The 15,179-nt window shown below is 41.4% G+C and overlaps 1 protein-coding gene across 1 annotated transcript in view; it reads right to left on the reverse strand.

Moving 5' to 3' along the window:
• Positions 1-2,100: 2,100 nt before the first annotated feature.
• LOC119724571 (kinesin-like protein KIF13B) overlaps positions 2,101-15,179 on the reverse strand; it is a 97,116-nt gene continuing 84,037 nt past the window's right edge. Inside the window, exons 30-36 of the mRNA XM_038195676.1 lie at positions 14,867-15,082; positions 14,012-14,065; positions 13,588-13,821; positions 12,408-12,470; positions 8,894-9,274; positions 4,403-6,536; positions 2,101-4,184 (exon numbers count right to left, since the gene is read on the reverse strand). Coding sequence (XP_038051604.1) covers positions 3,895-4,184; positions 4,403-6,536; positions 8,894-9,274; positions 12,408-12,470; positions 13,588-13,821; positions 14,012-14,065; positions 14,867-15,082 — 3,372 coding nt within the window. The 3' untranslated portion in view covers positions 2,101-3,894. The remainder of the gene's footprint in view (positions 4,185-4,402; positions 6,537-8,893; positions 9,275-12,407; positions 12,471-13,587; positions 13,822-14,011; positions 14,066-14,866; positions 15,083-15,179) is intronic.

A 15,179-nucleotide genomic window follows, 5' to 3' on the forward strand; every position in this document is an offset into this window, starting at 1 on the left:
CCAACTGTTTCCTGACTCAAATTCACTTCTAGTTTGCATTCACTGGAAGTACAAACCAGACTTTCTCATAAACTAAGACCAGAAAATGAACCACTTTTGTATTGTAACTTTTTTTAACAGGCCACCATTTTCCAAAACAATAAGCCTTTTCGGAGTTGCAACTGCGCGCATTCGTAACCTGTGACAACGCACATTGTTTGTCTCAAATGCCCTTTGACAGTACCCACAATGCACAAACAGCCTTTTTGTAAAGTCAGTGGCGCGATGATGTCAAAGGGCATTTGAGACAAACAATGCGCGTTGTCACAGGTTACAAATGCGCAGTTGGAACTCCGAAAAGGCTTACTGCATTATTCACATTAGACTGGCACCAAGTCCTTTCATATTCTGAAAATTCTCGACCCTGAAATACATACAATTCCCGTGTCAATAATCAAACGAACACATATCAAGTACTGTTGGAAAATCATAATTTCAACTTTAAAGATTCTCTGAACCTTAAACTTTGTAACTTCGTCATACCACATGAGTACTATAGGATATATAAAAAAAAATTCTCATAAAATTTCCAATTTCAATAAAAATTTTGGATGCCTCAAATAATTCTCCATTTAATCAATATATATAATTTGATTTATATAATTTCAGTGAAAGAGGGTTTCATACATACATAGCTTATCATTTATAAAGTACTTTGAAAATGATTGTACTGAGAAAAGGCATTTCGTTCAATAGAATAACTGATTCTTAAAATGAAAATTAACAACTATTCAAAGTTGTTTCGTGGGTGTAGGCCTTGTGCATTATCCTAGCATTCATGACACAACACCTCAATTTTTAAGTAATTTTTTTCTGTGTTTGACACTAAAAGAGCGATACTCAAAAGATCAAAGCTTTAGATCCAATGAAAATCCCATACAAAATATCTAGGAACTGAACAACTTCTTGAATTTTGTATATTTATGAAGGAAAGAATGTTGTATCTAGACGCCACTTCAGCGGTTGTGTACAAAGTCCATGGAGAGTCTAGCCTTGGTCAAGGCGCTAGTTGTTATTCATCCCGGCCGTAGCGCGGTAAACGATATCTTCGCTAGCGCTATGCATGCAGTGCATTAAACATACAGCGCGAACAGCAACCTCACGCGGCCACCATGTCTATGCAAATCAGTTGGACCCAATCTAGCGCCTTGGTTCAATCGTCGGCAAAAGCTTATGTTTTTCTTTATTTTGCGATGGATTTCTAGCGCACGACCTCGTATGCGAATACAGATAAGTGTAGGCGGGGCTAATATGTGGAGTGTCCGATCACACCTTGGTAAATCCAGACGTCATCAAATTATTTGCAGCTATTCGCCTTTTGCGGACGTGACAGGAACCACAGTTTTTGTGCATTGGTGCCGTGTGCAGAGACACACAACGTGTACGTGTATGGATTATGTACGGTGCCACGTTTCGCTATGCAAGTTTCCACGCAACGATCGACCAATAAGAAAACGACATTTAAGGTCAGCTTAGGCTATTAACATAATGAGCACCACCCCTAAAACCTCACGTGGACGATTGAACCAAGGCGCTAGATTGGGTCCAACTGATTTGCATAGACATGGTGGCCGCGTGAGGTCACTGCTCGTGCTGTATGTTTAATGCACTGCATGCATAGCGCTAGCGAGGATATCTTTTACCGCGCTACGGCCGCGGGATGAATAACAACTAGCGCCTTGACCAAGGCTATGGAGAGTCAAGAACTTTTTTAAAGTATTTCCTAACACAATTGGAAATGTTTCTCAGTCCCAGACTCATATCTTTTCAACAATTTTGCAATGAATGACCTATACTGAGACGATCTAAGAAGAAAAAAAGTGGCGTCAGGTTGCAGCATTCTTTCCTTCATGAATGCTGAAATAGTATTGGCAGTACCTTTTCAATCCATGGGCAGTAACAATTTAAAGTATCAATTTAGTCAAAAATCAACCATATTTTGTTAACTTCACAAATTATTTCCATTACAAAACCACCTGGGTTAATATAGGTCTGAATATCCATAAATCATATGTACTTGATAACATAAAACCTTGGCAGGGTTGATACATTTTTTTTTGGCTTGGTCAAAAACATTTGGCAACTCTCGACTCTTTCGACCAACGTAATGCTGCAATGAAATGTTGTAAATACGCACAACTTAAAAAGAGTGTAAGTGATTTTACTGGCTACATGGCATTGGTAATAAACTGACAAGCAAAAGCAGATTGTAAAACCTGAAAAGAAAAATCTAAGTACTGGCCTAAAGTATTATGTGGCTATTTTATGTACTGTACATGTAACTAAAATCAAAAGTACTACAGTTTTTCGTGATTTCTGATTCCACTGGAAAACCTTCCCCAGAAAAACCTTAAATATCATGGCACAAGAGATAAAAAAAAGTATCTTCCTATAAGCTATTCCCCCTTCACCAAATGGAATCTCCCACCCAAAATAAAAGTCACCAATTGCCTTTTTTTTTGGTAAAATTTTTCATAAAATTCTTATTGCAATACAAAACGTGGGTGCAACCATTTTGTATCACGTTAAAGTTGAACTATGTACAATTGATAGTATTTACACAAAACTTCCATTTTTTTTTGTACATATATTGTCAACAATTTCATACGTGCATATGTATAAACCGGAATCTTAAAGAGTTTTTGTACAGTAAAACGGAAAAGGAGATTTTTTTGGCATGTTGTCTCAGAAAGACTGCCATAAAGTAATATAAAATGAACTCAACACCTTGATTCTAAAAATGAAAATCCATGCTGTCTAGTTCCCTAACAGTATGGTAAAAAAATAACACTTATTAAGATGGCACAGGTATCTGACTACTCTTTGTACTCTTTTGAAATATTTTGCGATCAAAGACCAATTTCACATTCCTGCTTAACAAAAGATATGTTACGCAAAACTCAGCGGGGAACCAGTAACAAGCAGTATACATTGTACATCCCATTACAATTTGGCTGGTAACCTGGTTTTGTTTAGCAAATTATTCTGTGCTTAGCAGGTTAATGAAATAGAATAAACATTGGACAACTAAACATCAATACAATTTGATTGCAATAAAACTCAACAACATTGACCCTGTAAAATATTGCAAATCTCTCAGGGGTTGACTTAAAACTGTGGCTCCATCTCTAGAGATGGAGCCAAGGCTGGAGACTGAAGCCGCGATTTCGCAACGCCTCGTATCATTTTATAACGAATCAATGAAACAGTTGAAGCATAAATTTATGAAGCAGTGAAGGAATGGGCAGCAGCACGCAAAGTTGCCGTTGATGGCAAAGCAAATTTAAAATGTTGAATCATAAACATATTTTAAGAAAAGCATTTGTCACGCAAGTATATACACGTATGTCATGTATGTATGGCTATATACTTAAATAAAAGTTGCCAATGCTGACATTTTATAGCAAGCAGTAAACGGGCTCAAAAGAGAATATTGCATGGAAAAAAATGGCAGAATAATTCTTGTGAAAATTACATTCAAACAGTGTTGAACATTTTTACAGTAATACTGTCGGAGCAAAGCCACTAAAATTTTAGATGGGAACACAATACTGATAAACGGGAAGTTATCTTTCAATATTCCAGAAGATCATGACAAGTTCTGTCTGGTTCTAGCTGGTTCCGACCAGTTCTGGCTAGTTTAACTAGTTTTGTCCAGTTCATGAAGGAAGATGTACATGTAATATAACATTTTTATCCCCATGCATTTTTTTGTTGGGAGGGAAAAATCATATTTCTTTCGCTGAGGGAAAAATCATATTTCTTTCTCTGTTGGTAATCAATCTCTTGGCATCGCTACTGGACAGAACCAGTTCAAACCAGCCAGATCCAGTCAGAACAGGTTACGGAGCATCCTCAGCTTGTCGTTGCCTTGTTCACATTGATCCCTCTCTGGCTACCTCGGTGCTTGGCATCCCCCGCTCCTTTTTCAACTGCTCCGCCCCTCGTGGTTCGACCCTTCTTTTCAGTGCTCAGTTTTCTCTTGGGCTGGGTCTGCTTCTTGTCTATTGGGGGCGCTGTTGTAATGGTCGGTGATGATGCATTGTGGGTCGTAGAAGGGGAGAGGCGGTCGGGTCTGACGAAGATTCCATGCTTGGGTCTGCAGGTGAAATAGCGGACGCCCTGGACACAGCCATTGTGCTTGCCTAGTTGCAGGAGAAAAAAGGAAATTTTACAACGAACTCAACACAAAAGTGAACTCCCTCAGAAGGCCCAAGACAGAGATAAACTCAAAACTTTTCTAGACCTCTTTTCGAACATCTTGTCGAACATTTAAGTTCAATTAATCTCCAGAATTTTGCCAAATTTACATTAAAATGAGCTATTTGAACTCAACATTAAGGACTTGATCTCCAAAACTTACCTACAGCGCTGTCCAAAGCTACCCCAACCCAAACGCCAGGGCGGAAGGTTGTATTCCCGACAAACTTCACCACCCCATGCCTGGACCCGCCGACCTCAACTCGCTTGCCAACATCCAGCCACGTTGGGGTCTCACTGCCGGTGCTCTTGTAGGACCCGTCCTGCCGGCTGTCGTAAGACCCGAAGCTAAAGGTGTCATCCAAATCGCTGGCGGAGGTCCCCGTCAGGCAGTCGCTGTCCGTCAGCGAGAGCCGAGACGAGGCATCGTCATCCTGTGGTCTAGATGGTGCCTCAACTGGACAGGGAGATGGAGGGAGCTCCTCAGGAGATGCGTGAGCATCTTGAGATGATTTTAGATCATCCCAGGATGTCAACAGGTTATTGTTGTCAGTGTCTTGAAGCAAGAGCTCTGAGGGTCGGTCGAGGGAAGCATGAGTCGCTGAGTCTGAGTGATCAGTTTTTCGCAACAACTGGTGATTGATTGGAATTGGTTTGCTGCCAGTAACCTCCTCAGGTTCCAGATCACTCTGGGCTTGTACAGCTTCTCCGAGAGTGTGGTCTGATGCACTACACTGGATGGCGGATCTCGTATCTAAAGCATCCATCGTTAATTCCATGGGTTCTGGGTCTTGTGTCTCCAGTCTCTCTGACTCATCAGTTTTATCAAGAATTTCTGTGGGTCCCAAGAATACCTGCTCACCTGGCGACAGCAAGGGGTGAACCCTACAGACCTTTGGAGACGTCAAGTGACGTTGAAACTTGGATCCAGAATCAACTTTTTGTCTTGGCGATGCACGATTGATATGGATGCTTTCAGTTTGAACACTGTTTGAAATTTCAGCAGTGGTCACTGAAACCTCTGAGGCTTTATTGGTAGCACTTCTCTCCGAATCATTTGAAGCTTTTTGGGCAGAGATGCCATCGTTCTTGTGACTCTGTTCTGAATTTTCTGGATGCTTTTCATTGCTTTCTAGATTAGAGTGATTTCTTGGGGTTTCATTCACACACAAATTTGATGAGTTCTCAATAAAGTCAGGGACTCTAGGGGTATCTTCTGAGGAGCTCTGAGAATCGTTCTGTTTCTGTGGTGCCTCCAGCTCCTCAAATACGGACCATTCATCGTCAAAGTTTACTACATCATGTTGGAACAAGCTGGGAAGCGACTTGTGCAACTCTTGCTCCTGTGGCAAGAGCAGCGACATTTCTAGATCTTCGGAAAAAGTTCTCCTCTTGAAAGACTCACTCTCTGAATTCAAATTGGCTCCTTGTAAATACTCAGTGGCTTTATTTCGGCAGGGCTGAAAAAGAGTAGAATGGGAGGCAGGATTTGGTTGCAGAAGGGGGATAGACTTTTGGAAGCTAGCGGCAGAGCCTTCTGGAGCTCTCCTCTGAAGTCTTAGTTCGGCAGAGCCTCCAAGATTAAGGCTAAGAAATAATGAATCTTCTGTTAGATTCTTAGGATCCCGAACGAAATCTTGGAGTGGCCGTTGGTCTTGTGTGCTCAACTTAGAAGGGATTGTCGTTGATAGTGGATCTCCAGACACGGATGACGAAGAGACTCTTCTCCGGGGGATTGGATGGTCTTCCAGAGAATCAAGGCGTACAACACCAAGAGGGTCAAAAACAGGCAAAACATCCGATGGGGGTTTGATTTGGTCAGATTTCATGATAACTGAGGCGCCATGATCCTGTGCCCTTTCAAGACTTTCCGACTCTCGGGTTGAATCGTCAAAATTGATAAGGAAATCTGAAATATCTGTCCTTGGTGAGAAGATGTCGGTCCTCTTCGATCCCTTCCTAGGGGTGGATGTTTGGTAAGTCTGAGCCCGTTCTTCGAAAGAACCATCCAGATGGAATCCTTCAGCAGATCCATTATTCATCTGCAACTGCTGGCCGCTCACTCTCACCGGCTCGTTGCCGATGGTGAAGTTCCTGGGGTTGGAGATCTCAGAGGACTCCTCGAAGGACATCCTGAAGACGCCGTCTGCGAGGTCTGCCGAATCTTGATGATCGCTGGGGAGGAGACGAGGGAGGGAATGACGCTGGCGAGGCTGCTGCTGCTGCTGAGAGGAAGACTGCGAGTGGAGCTGACTGGAGTTACCATGGTGATGAAGACTGTCTTCTCCTCGGTCAAGCTGTGGGAAACATTGACATTAAAAATAACAGCAGCAGGACTGTAATGTGCCACAAGGGTGCTCGTGACTAAGTGGCAGATTCTACATTTCGAAGTGGTTTGGCTGTGTTGTTTTGTCAGATTACAGTGATGGCGTATGAGCATTTCAATACCACAATTTACAACAGTTCTCATGGTTGTGCACTGTTAACCTTTTTTAGATATGGTGGACAAATAGGAGGTGCTATTTAGAGAGGGTAAAGCACGTGCCCAATTACAACCATTCCAAATGCTGCCCTTTTGGGGGAGAATTCTTAATTAAACAGACGGTTCCTTGAGGTTACCTTGAGGTAACTCGGAGGTTGGACAGCCATGCATACACGCAATGCATTCATGAATATTCGTCTTGAGTGCTGGGTAAACTTCAGGGCTGCCAACTTTGAGTAAGAGGCGAGGGTATGAATTTGTCGACAGAGATTTATAATAAGACTTGCAAGCGCAGACCGCGAAGCCCTAATGACACTCTGTGGTGCGATCTGAGGGAATTTCTTACCACTCTAATCAATTTTTTTGAGCAAAAGATCATCATTTAAATATTGTTTTCGAGTTTTATTTATTTATTTGACAGTTTGACTAGACACAGTGCTTGCTTGACATTATGATCTGACTGCTGGTGACTAGCCTGCGTTAAAAGTATAGCACGTGTAGTGAATTTGACTGTCCGTCAGCGTAGTGGAGTCACCAACTTCAAGTCCGAGTCCGAGTCTCGAGTCGTAAGCCTTGCGTCCAAGTCTCGAGTCACAAGCATCGAGTCCGAGTCCGAGTCACTTGTTCTTAGTTGTTCACCAAACTAATCAAACATTTTAAAAATTATTTTCCAATCATCCATTCTGTCTTTTCAGTAAACCCCAGTGTATATAGTTTACCTTGTGTGTGTACATGTTGTTTAGACCCAAAATGTGTTTTCCTTTTAATTCCCATCTCTAAAAACCCTCCTCCCATGATACTGGACATTTTTTGGCATGACACCGGGCCCTGGTGCTCCTCGTGCAGGCGCTAGGCGTGCGTGCACGGCCCCTGGACACGATTTTCTGCAGCACCGTGTTTTGTCCATGGAGTAAACAAGATTGCTAGGTTCATCGCACAAATACTACAAATATAGTCACCAAGCTCGAGTCCGAGTCATCATGGTCGAGTCCGAGTCATCATGGTCGAGTCCGAGTCCGAGTCATTTTCCAATGTGACTCGAGTCCGAGTCACGAAAAATGTGACTCGAGTCCGACCCGAGTCCCAGTCCTGGACTCGAGTCCTACAACACTACTGTCCGTGACTGCTTAAATAGCAGGAGGGAATAAAGAGAAACTGTGCGGTACCTAAGAAAATCCTGAGTTACCTCGGGGTTCAACCTCGAGTCAGCCTGTTTAATTAAGAACTCTCCCCTTATTGTGTCCACCGTAACATCTCAAAGAAGACTAACGGTGTGAGGGTTAATAGTAGTTAACCATGAACAATGAACAATTTTATTGCATACTACACCAAAGCTTCAGTATTTTACATTTATATACCAGTTCAAAAACAAAACAACTTTAAACGTGGGTACTTCTATTTTTATACAAAACTCACAATTGATCATCTTCAGCTGCATTTTGCAAGTCCTGCACAAAAATTTCAAACACTACAACCACAAAAAAAAAGGAGCAAAATGTTCCAACAAAGTTCACGACATACCATGGACACACACAGAAGGGTAGATGCTACATGTACAAGCTTCGACGTGCCTGGTGGTGAGTGGTCAAAAAACTGGATGTTAGTACTACAGAATAGAACTTGGGGTTAGCATTAAATTTGCAAAAAAAAATATCAAAAAGGTGAAAAAGCTATCCACACCAATGCAAAACAAGAACAGAGCATGTGCACAAAAAGTACATCAATGCAATACAAGCATGCCAAAAAAGAATTGAATACAGGTCTCAAGATTTGTACAAAATGCTTAGTCCATCATCTGCACTTTCACATTAATTTACATCAATCAAACTCAATTTCTCCTTTTCTTTTTAGTTCTGTTAAAGTTTGCATAAATGGTTTTATTAAGGCAATGCAGAGACAAGAGAGAAGAAATCCCTTCTATTTATTAAAAATAATGTATGTCAAAAAGCAGGTTTTGTTAAATATTTCCAACACCCAGGTTAACTTGCCTTTACGAGTTCAACTTCAACAAATTTCAGAAAAATATATTTTCTCTGATCAATAAAAGAAGAAAGGAATTCAACATTCAAAAACAATTTCATAACATACTGTAAATTTCAGCAACACCAGGTTAGGACACCAAACTTAAAAAAACTCACAATAGCATTCCAATTATTTGGCCGAAAAACCTACCTTTCGTTTACTGGCAGTGTCCATTTCCCTGCTCTGCTCTTCCCGGACAGGCCGCAAGGGCTTGACCACTTTGCTAAAGGGCGAAGGTCGCAATCCCACCGGACTGCTGAGGTAGACGTGGGGAGATAAGCCGGGGCTCTGCGTCGGGCTCATGCCGACGAATTGATGATGCTGAGGACTACTGCCATAGGGGCTACTACTGTAGGAGTACACGTTGTAGACGTCCGGCTGGTACGCCGCGTAGGGGATGTACGTGTTCTGGTCCGTGAGCAGGAGAGAACGTGGTCGGGCTGGCTTGGCGGCAAGGTACTGGACGGGACCCCCCATGGAGCCGGGGGAAGGGTTGGGGCTGAGGTTGCGTAGGCTCTCCGAGCGGATTAACTGTGTGAGAGGGAATCAGGGGGAAGGGGGGGAATTGGGGATTTGGGAAGTCGGTTGGGGGTTATTAATAAAAGAAACCATACAAAGGGATCTGTGGGTGTATACATACACATGCAGTATGGTGCAAGTGTGTATGTGGGGTACCACACATGTACGTCATAACATTCAACACGACATAAATCAAAATTGATGATTTGTTTTGAGGAAAATAAACACATTTTAAAGAAATAAAAATAGCAACAAAATTACAACAATTATGTCATACAGATATTGATACATGTACAATTGCAGGCAATAAGCACAAAATGATTCACAATCGACGCGGCCAGACACAAAATGCAATCAAAATGCACATCGAGAGACAAAAAGTGAAATGATACAAATGTGTTTCCATGGTGACGGTAGAGTGGTATTTTGTTTCCATTTGTTGGGATTGATTGCAAAAAAAGAGAGAAGATAAAGAAGAGAAGAGATGGAAAAAGCGGAATTAGTTAAGGAAGACTCGGCATTCTGGATAAATTAGGGCTTTGATTTTTACTGAGATTTGATTTGTTTCACTTTCCCTCATGTTTTGGACGACTTTTTTCCTTTAAGGTAGGGTAGATCATTTGTAATTTGTGCATTTATTTCGTTTGAAGCAACAAAAGTGCTCAAAATCTAAAGATGGGCGCTTAACAACTAACCTGATGAAGTTTTAGCTCTGTAAATGCTGTATATTCCGAGAAAACAATATTCTAGGATCTCGATTTCAATTCAAAAGTTGCAAGTCATGTTTGGAATTGCGCCTGAAATCGGCGTCCAGGAAACGTTCTCATTCAGCTGATTGCAGCTACGTGATGTCACGCACTGAACCGACGAATAATAGCAACTGCACGCGTGTGCGTCGTGTCAACGATTGTGTGCACCCATTCACAGAATCACCGAATTACAAACCAACTACTAACAGAATTTCCAAAAATGCGTTGCTTGACGCATCTTTGGATATGGACTTCTTTTATTGTTTTCTTCAAAATGACAGCATGCCAGAAAGAATAATTTCACAGGGAGTTTATCGCCATAAACCAAGTAAGCGTTTCAACAGTAATTTCGTCAGTTACTTTTTGGATAGCTGCAAATGATCTACTCTTACTTTAACTTTGTGGCAAAAACAGTATTTGGGAATCAAATCTGATGCCAAAAATTTCTAAATATAAGGTGTGGCTTCAATCATTAAAAAAGTTGGGGGAAAATCGTCATGAAGCGAGTGAAGTTTGTGAAAAATGTTTGACGAACAAAATGTCCATCGACATATGAAGTGAAAGACACTTTTTTTTCATTCAATGCTAAAAAAAACCCCAAAGACACAAAACTTTTAAGAATCTCCATCATGTGTTATTTTATAAAGAAGGGCACCGTGAGGTATGAAATTATGGTTGCTATGGTAACAGCAAACAGAGAGTTATTCAGTGAGACTGCGGCCGAGTCGCCGAAGGGAAGAAAACCGACCGCGGGAGGCGGGAAGGAGGTGAGAGAGGGGGGTCAGGCACGAGGGGCGATTCTGATGATTAGATTATTGATTAGTATTGATTGTTGGAATCACGGGGGACAGAGAGAAAGAAAAAAGAGATGGGTGTTAGCTTTCTCTGTATGTAATACTAATAGCAGATCATGGGTATCAGCCATTTTTGTTTTTACTTACGTTTGCTTTGGGGTTTTCAGTTAACCTTTCTATTAGGGACTTTGTTGCTGTCCATATTTTAATTACACGTAGTAAATTTACAAAGTATTTAGTGATTTACTGAGGAAACAGAGGTAATTGGAAGGCTCTTATCAAAAAAAGTTCTCTTAACTGACCAATTTTAAAATTTCATCTACATAAATTTGGGATAGTTTGGAAGTGCTGATTTTTAGACAGTGTTTGGAGTGCAAACTCATATAAACACCGCAAAAAAAGAATGTCCACACTCATTGGAGGGGTCATAATTTTGAATCCGATCGTCTTATGATGACGTCATTTATATAGACCTTTGGGGAATGTTGTTAGCTACATTTTGATACCCCGTTTGCTACCAAAGACTGTCCAAGATTGACAACGGTTTATGAAAAATGATGCAAATTTAAAGAGTACGCGAGTGGAAAGTGCTGCATGACAATGTTACACTTCCCGAAACGAACGGCAGGGAATATCGAGCGGACAGTGCTTGTATGCATGGAAGCACGTGTAATTGAATAACCTCACGGGAAACATGCTGGTTGTGTTCTTGGGCAAGACACTTTACTACAATTGCCTCTCTCCACCCAGGAGTATAAACGGGTACATGTGAAGGCAGAGACCAGAATGCGCTGATCTCGAACTGCTGCAAAAAAAAACTGGTCTCACGGCCTAATGAACAGGGGTAATAAGCATGAAGCACTTTGAGACCTTTGGTATAAAGCGCTATACATGCACCGTATTATTATTGTTATTAATTTTTGCCCCCCAAAAAATCTGCAGAAGAGTACTAAATATTGAGAGTTTCGGTGCGCTTCAGTACAAAAATTCCTAAGTTAGAACTCACGTAACTAAAAAAATGGGATTTTGCAATCAAGCCATGGGCATCAGCCATTCGATTCTAATTCTACGTTTCGGGGAAATACTTCATGAAAAACGTTGTTGACTGTGACTTTCACAAGGAAGCTGTGAGTGCAGAAAGGCTGTGAATAATATGCTTCTAAATCTACAACTCGGTCACACCCCACAGCGACACTTGCACCAACGGAGGGAGAAACAACGGTTTGAAACGGTCACAGTTCATGCACCAAAAGACTATTGAGGGAAAATGACTTGGCTTATACAATGTAAGGAGGAATTGGGTTTCTTTTGGAAAGTTGATCTTTATTTCAACACATTCTAGAACACATAGACTTGAGGGATAAATTTTAAACCCGCTGCTAATTTAGAACAGTCAAATCAAATAAAGCAATCTTTTATTCGTTTTTTCTTTGTTTCTACAAAAATAGCCAATCTGTTCTAAATTATTTTGTGTCGAGAAGAGAATTGAGAATCTTTTACTCTTAGTGGATTTTTACTTGAAAATTCCTATTTTGGAAAATAGTTGAATGAGTGCGTGAAACAAATGTCTAAGCATAGAATTGTCATGTCAGAATTACTTACCCTGAAATCGTCATCGAGTCCATCCATGGATCTACTGGTATCGATGGAGCGGGACATTGCACCCTAAATTGGAAACGGAAAAAGAAAAAAAACATTATTTGGCTAGTGCTTGCAATTTTAACCACTTTGCCCCGGGATTATTTTTGCCAAAAATTTCGATTTTCGCAAAAGGCAAAATTTTCCAGCCAGCTTCTGGTATACAACCAAACGCCACAAATACTGATTTGCAGGAGTCATTTCACCAGTATTACTTTTTAGTGCGATATTTCTTGCCGAAACCTCATATTTTTCAACACTCCGGGGTGTGCACTGGAGCGTAAATTGTACAATAGGCCGTGCACAGCGACCAATTAAAGATCAACACACGGTCCGCCTCCACAGACTTCACGGACTTGGTGTGTGTGTCTTTGTGTACAAAAGGCACGAGGGATTAGCGTATATAGACGTCACCCGGAGGCGAGTCGAGGCAAACTTGACGTCTTAACCTGTCAGCCGTGCCTGTGCCCAAAAACAGCCAGTGCGTGTCATCACGTCCTCCGACTCGAACTGGTTAACATTCCTCTCCCTTGACTCTTTTTCCCAAATTTCCTGAATTTCCCAAAAAAACCATAAGAACATGTACAAAATTCCAGGGCCTTCCGAAATTTTCCAGACTTAATGCTACATTTGGTAGCTTACAAACTTCCACAGATTTCTCCCCTCAACTCTTTTTCCTGAATTTCCTGAACTTCCCAAAACCTCCATAGCAACATGTACACTATTCCAGGCATTTCTGGGATTTTCCAGACTTACTGATATATTGAGCACGTTTGCAAACTTCCTAAGATTCCTTCCCAACTCTTTCCTAAATTTCCAGGAACTTCCCAAAACCTCCAGAACAACATGTACAATATTCCAGGTATTTCCGGGATTTTCCAGACTTGCTGAAATATTAGGCACGCTTGCTGTCTTCCTAAAATTCCTTCCTAACTCTTTCCTAAATTTCCAGGAATTTCCCAAAACCTCCAAACCAACTTACTCAAATTCACGACCATTACAGGATCTTCCATATTGAGCACACTTGCAGAATTCCTAAGATTCTTTGTCCTATTAACCTTTCCTAAATTTCCCAAAACTTCCCAAAACCTCCATAAGAACACACACAAACTTCCCAGCCATTCCGGGACTTTCCATTACTTACTGATATATTGGGCACGCTGGCCGTTTTCCTAAGATTCCTCCCTCGGGAAGCCAACTTCTCCTTGATGACGACCTCCTGTCGTAGTCTGTCCAAGGCCAGGATGCTCTCCACGGCCGACACGCCCCGTGTGTACTTCTCGATGTACGTCTCGCCGTCGGAGGAGGTCGTGTTTTCTTCCGTTCCGGAGCCGGCCATCAGGGCCAGAGATTCCCGGTCCTCTGGATCCTCTGATGCCTGAAGACGGAAACAAATCCAGTAATTAGCATGAATCAAATTTGTACAATTTTCTTAGACTCGCGCTGAATTGAACGCTTTTGCAATAGGTACAAGATTTAAGTACTTTGTTATGAGTATTGGTACACAAAAGTATTTGAAGATGAGATATAACAACACTGCTAATTTGAAGTTTTTATTTGAGTCTTACCTTTGGAATGTTTGAGACAATTTCGTACGTTACGCCACATGCCTGTACTGAATCCTGTATGGTAAAAAAAGGAAGAAAAAACTGTGTTAGGACATTCATAACGTGATATATAATTACAGGAAAAATTCAATGATCTATTTGACCTTTTCAAAGACACTAATGATTTGACAGACTTAGAATCTCATGCATATTTATGAGGATTTTATTACCTTCCCCAGGCTCAAACAAGACTACTTACCATCTCATGTTTATTCATGAGAAATGTTCAATGACCTAGAACCCATGCCAGGAAAGTCTCCCAAACATGCATATTCATGGCAAATTTTGCATATTCATGGCAAATTTTCAGGCACCTACATGAACAACCGGTGATTTGACAAGTCTTGGAATTAATGCATATTCATGAGCAATATTTAGTGAGCTACAAACTACCAGTAGACAATCATTGAACATACATGTTCATTACCAATATTCAATATTCAACAACTCACCTGTGGACGATTACACCCCTCATGTATATTCATGAGGAAAATTCAACAAGCTCCGCCCATTACTTGAACAATCTCACGATGTCGTGCATATTCATGAGCAATACTCACTAGTCTACGCAATTGGACAAGCCTCAGCACCTCATGCATATTCATTTGGAATATTCAGTAAGCTCCGACCCATGCTTGAACCATCTGACCATATGATGTATATTCATGAGCAATATTCACTATTCTTATTGGACAAGCCTTAGCACCTCATTCATATTCATGAGGAATGTTCAGTGAACTACACATCTCGACATTTTCACCATTCATGCATATTCATGAGCATTATTCAAGGACCCGTGATTGGACAATGTCTTACCATCCGTCCCATCTTCTTCTTGATCGTCGAGGTGAACCCTTGCTTCTTGTAGATGTTGACGCAGATGCGTTTCCGTAGCACTAGCTCCATGGTCGCCGGGTGACTCAGCTGGACCACGGCCTTGACGATTAAGTAGATCCGCTCGTTGGGGCCCGTCACTCGATTGAGGTGTGGCGAGTCGTGGATGGAGGAATCCCAGGATGCAACAGCACACACCTGCGAAAACCAGTAACGACAAGATACGACTAGGGATCAACTTCATTGAGTTGCGCAATAATCTGCTAAGCAGAGAAAGTTTTGGCTGAGCAAATAC

Source organism: Patiria miniata, unplaced genomic scaffold, assembly GCF_015706575.1.
Source record: "Patiria miniata isolate m_02_andy unplaced genomic scaffold, ASM1570657v1 HiC_scaffold_18, whole genome shotgun sequence".
In the NCBI taxonomy this organism is placed as follows: Eukaryota; Metazoa; Echinodermata; class Asteroidea; order Valvatida; family Asterinidae; genus Patiria; species Patiria miniata.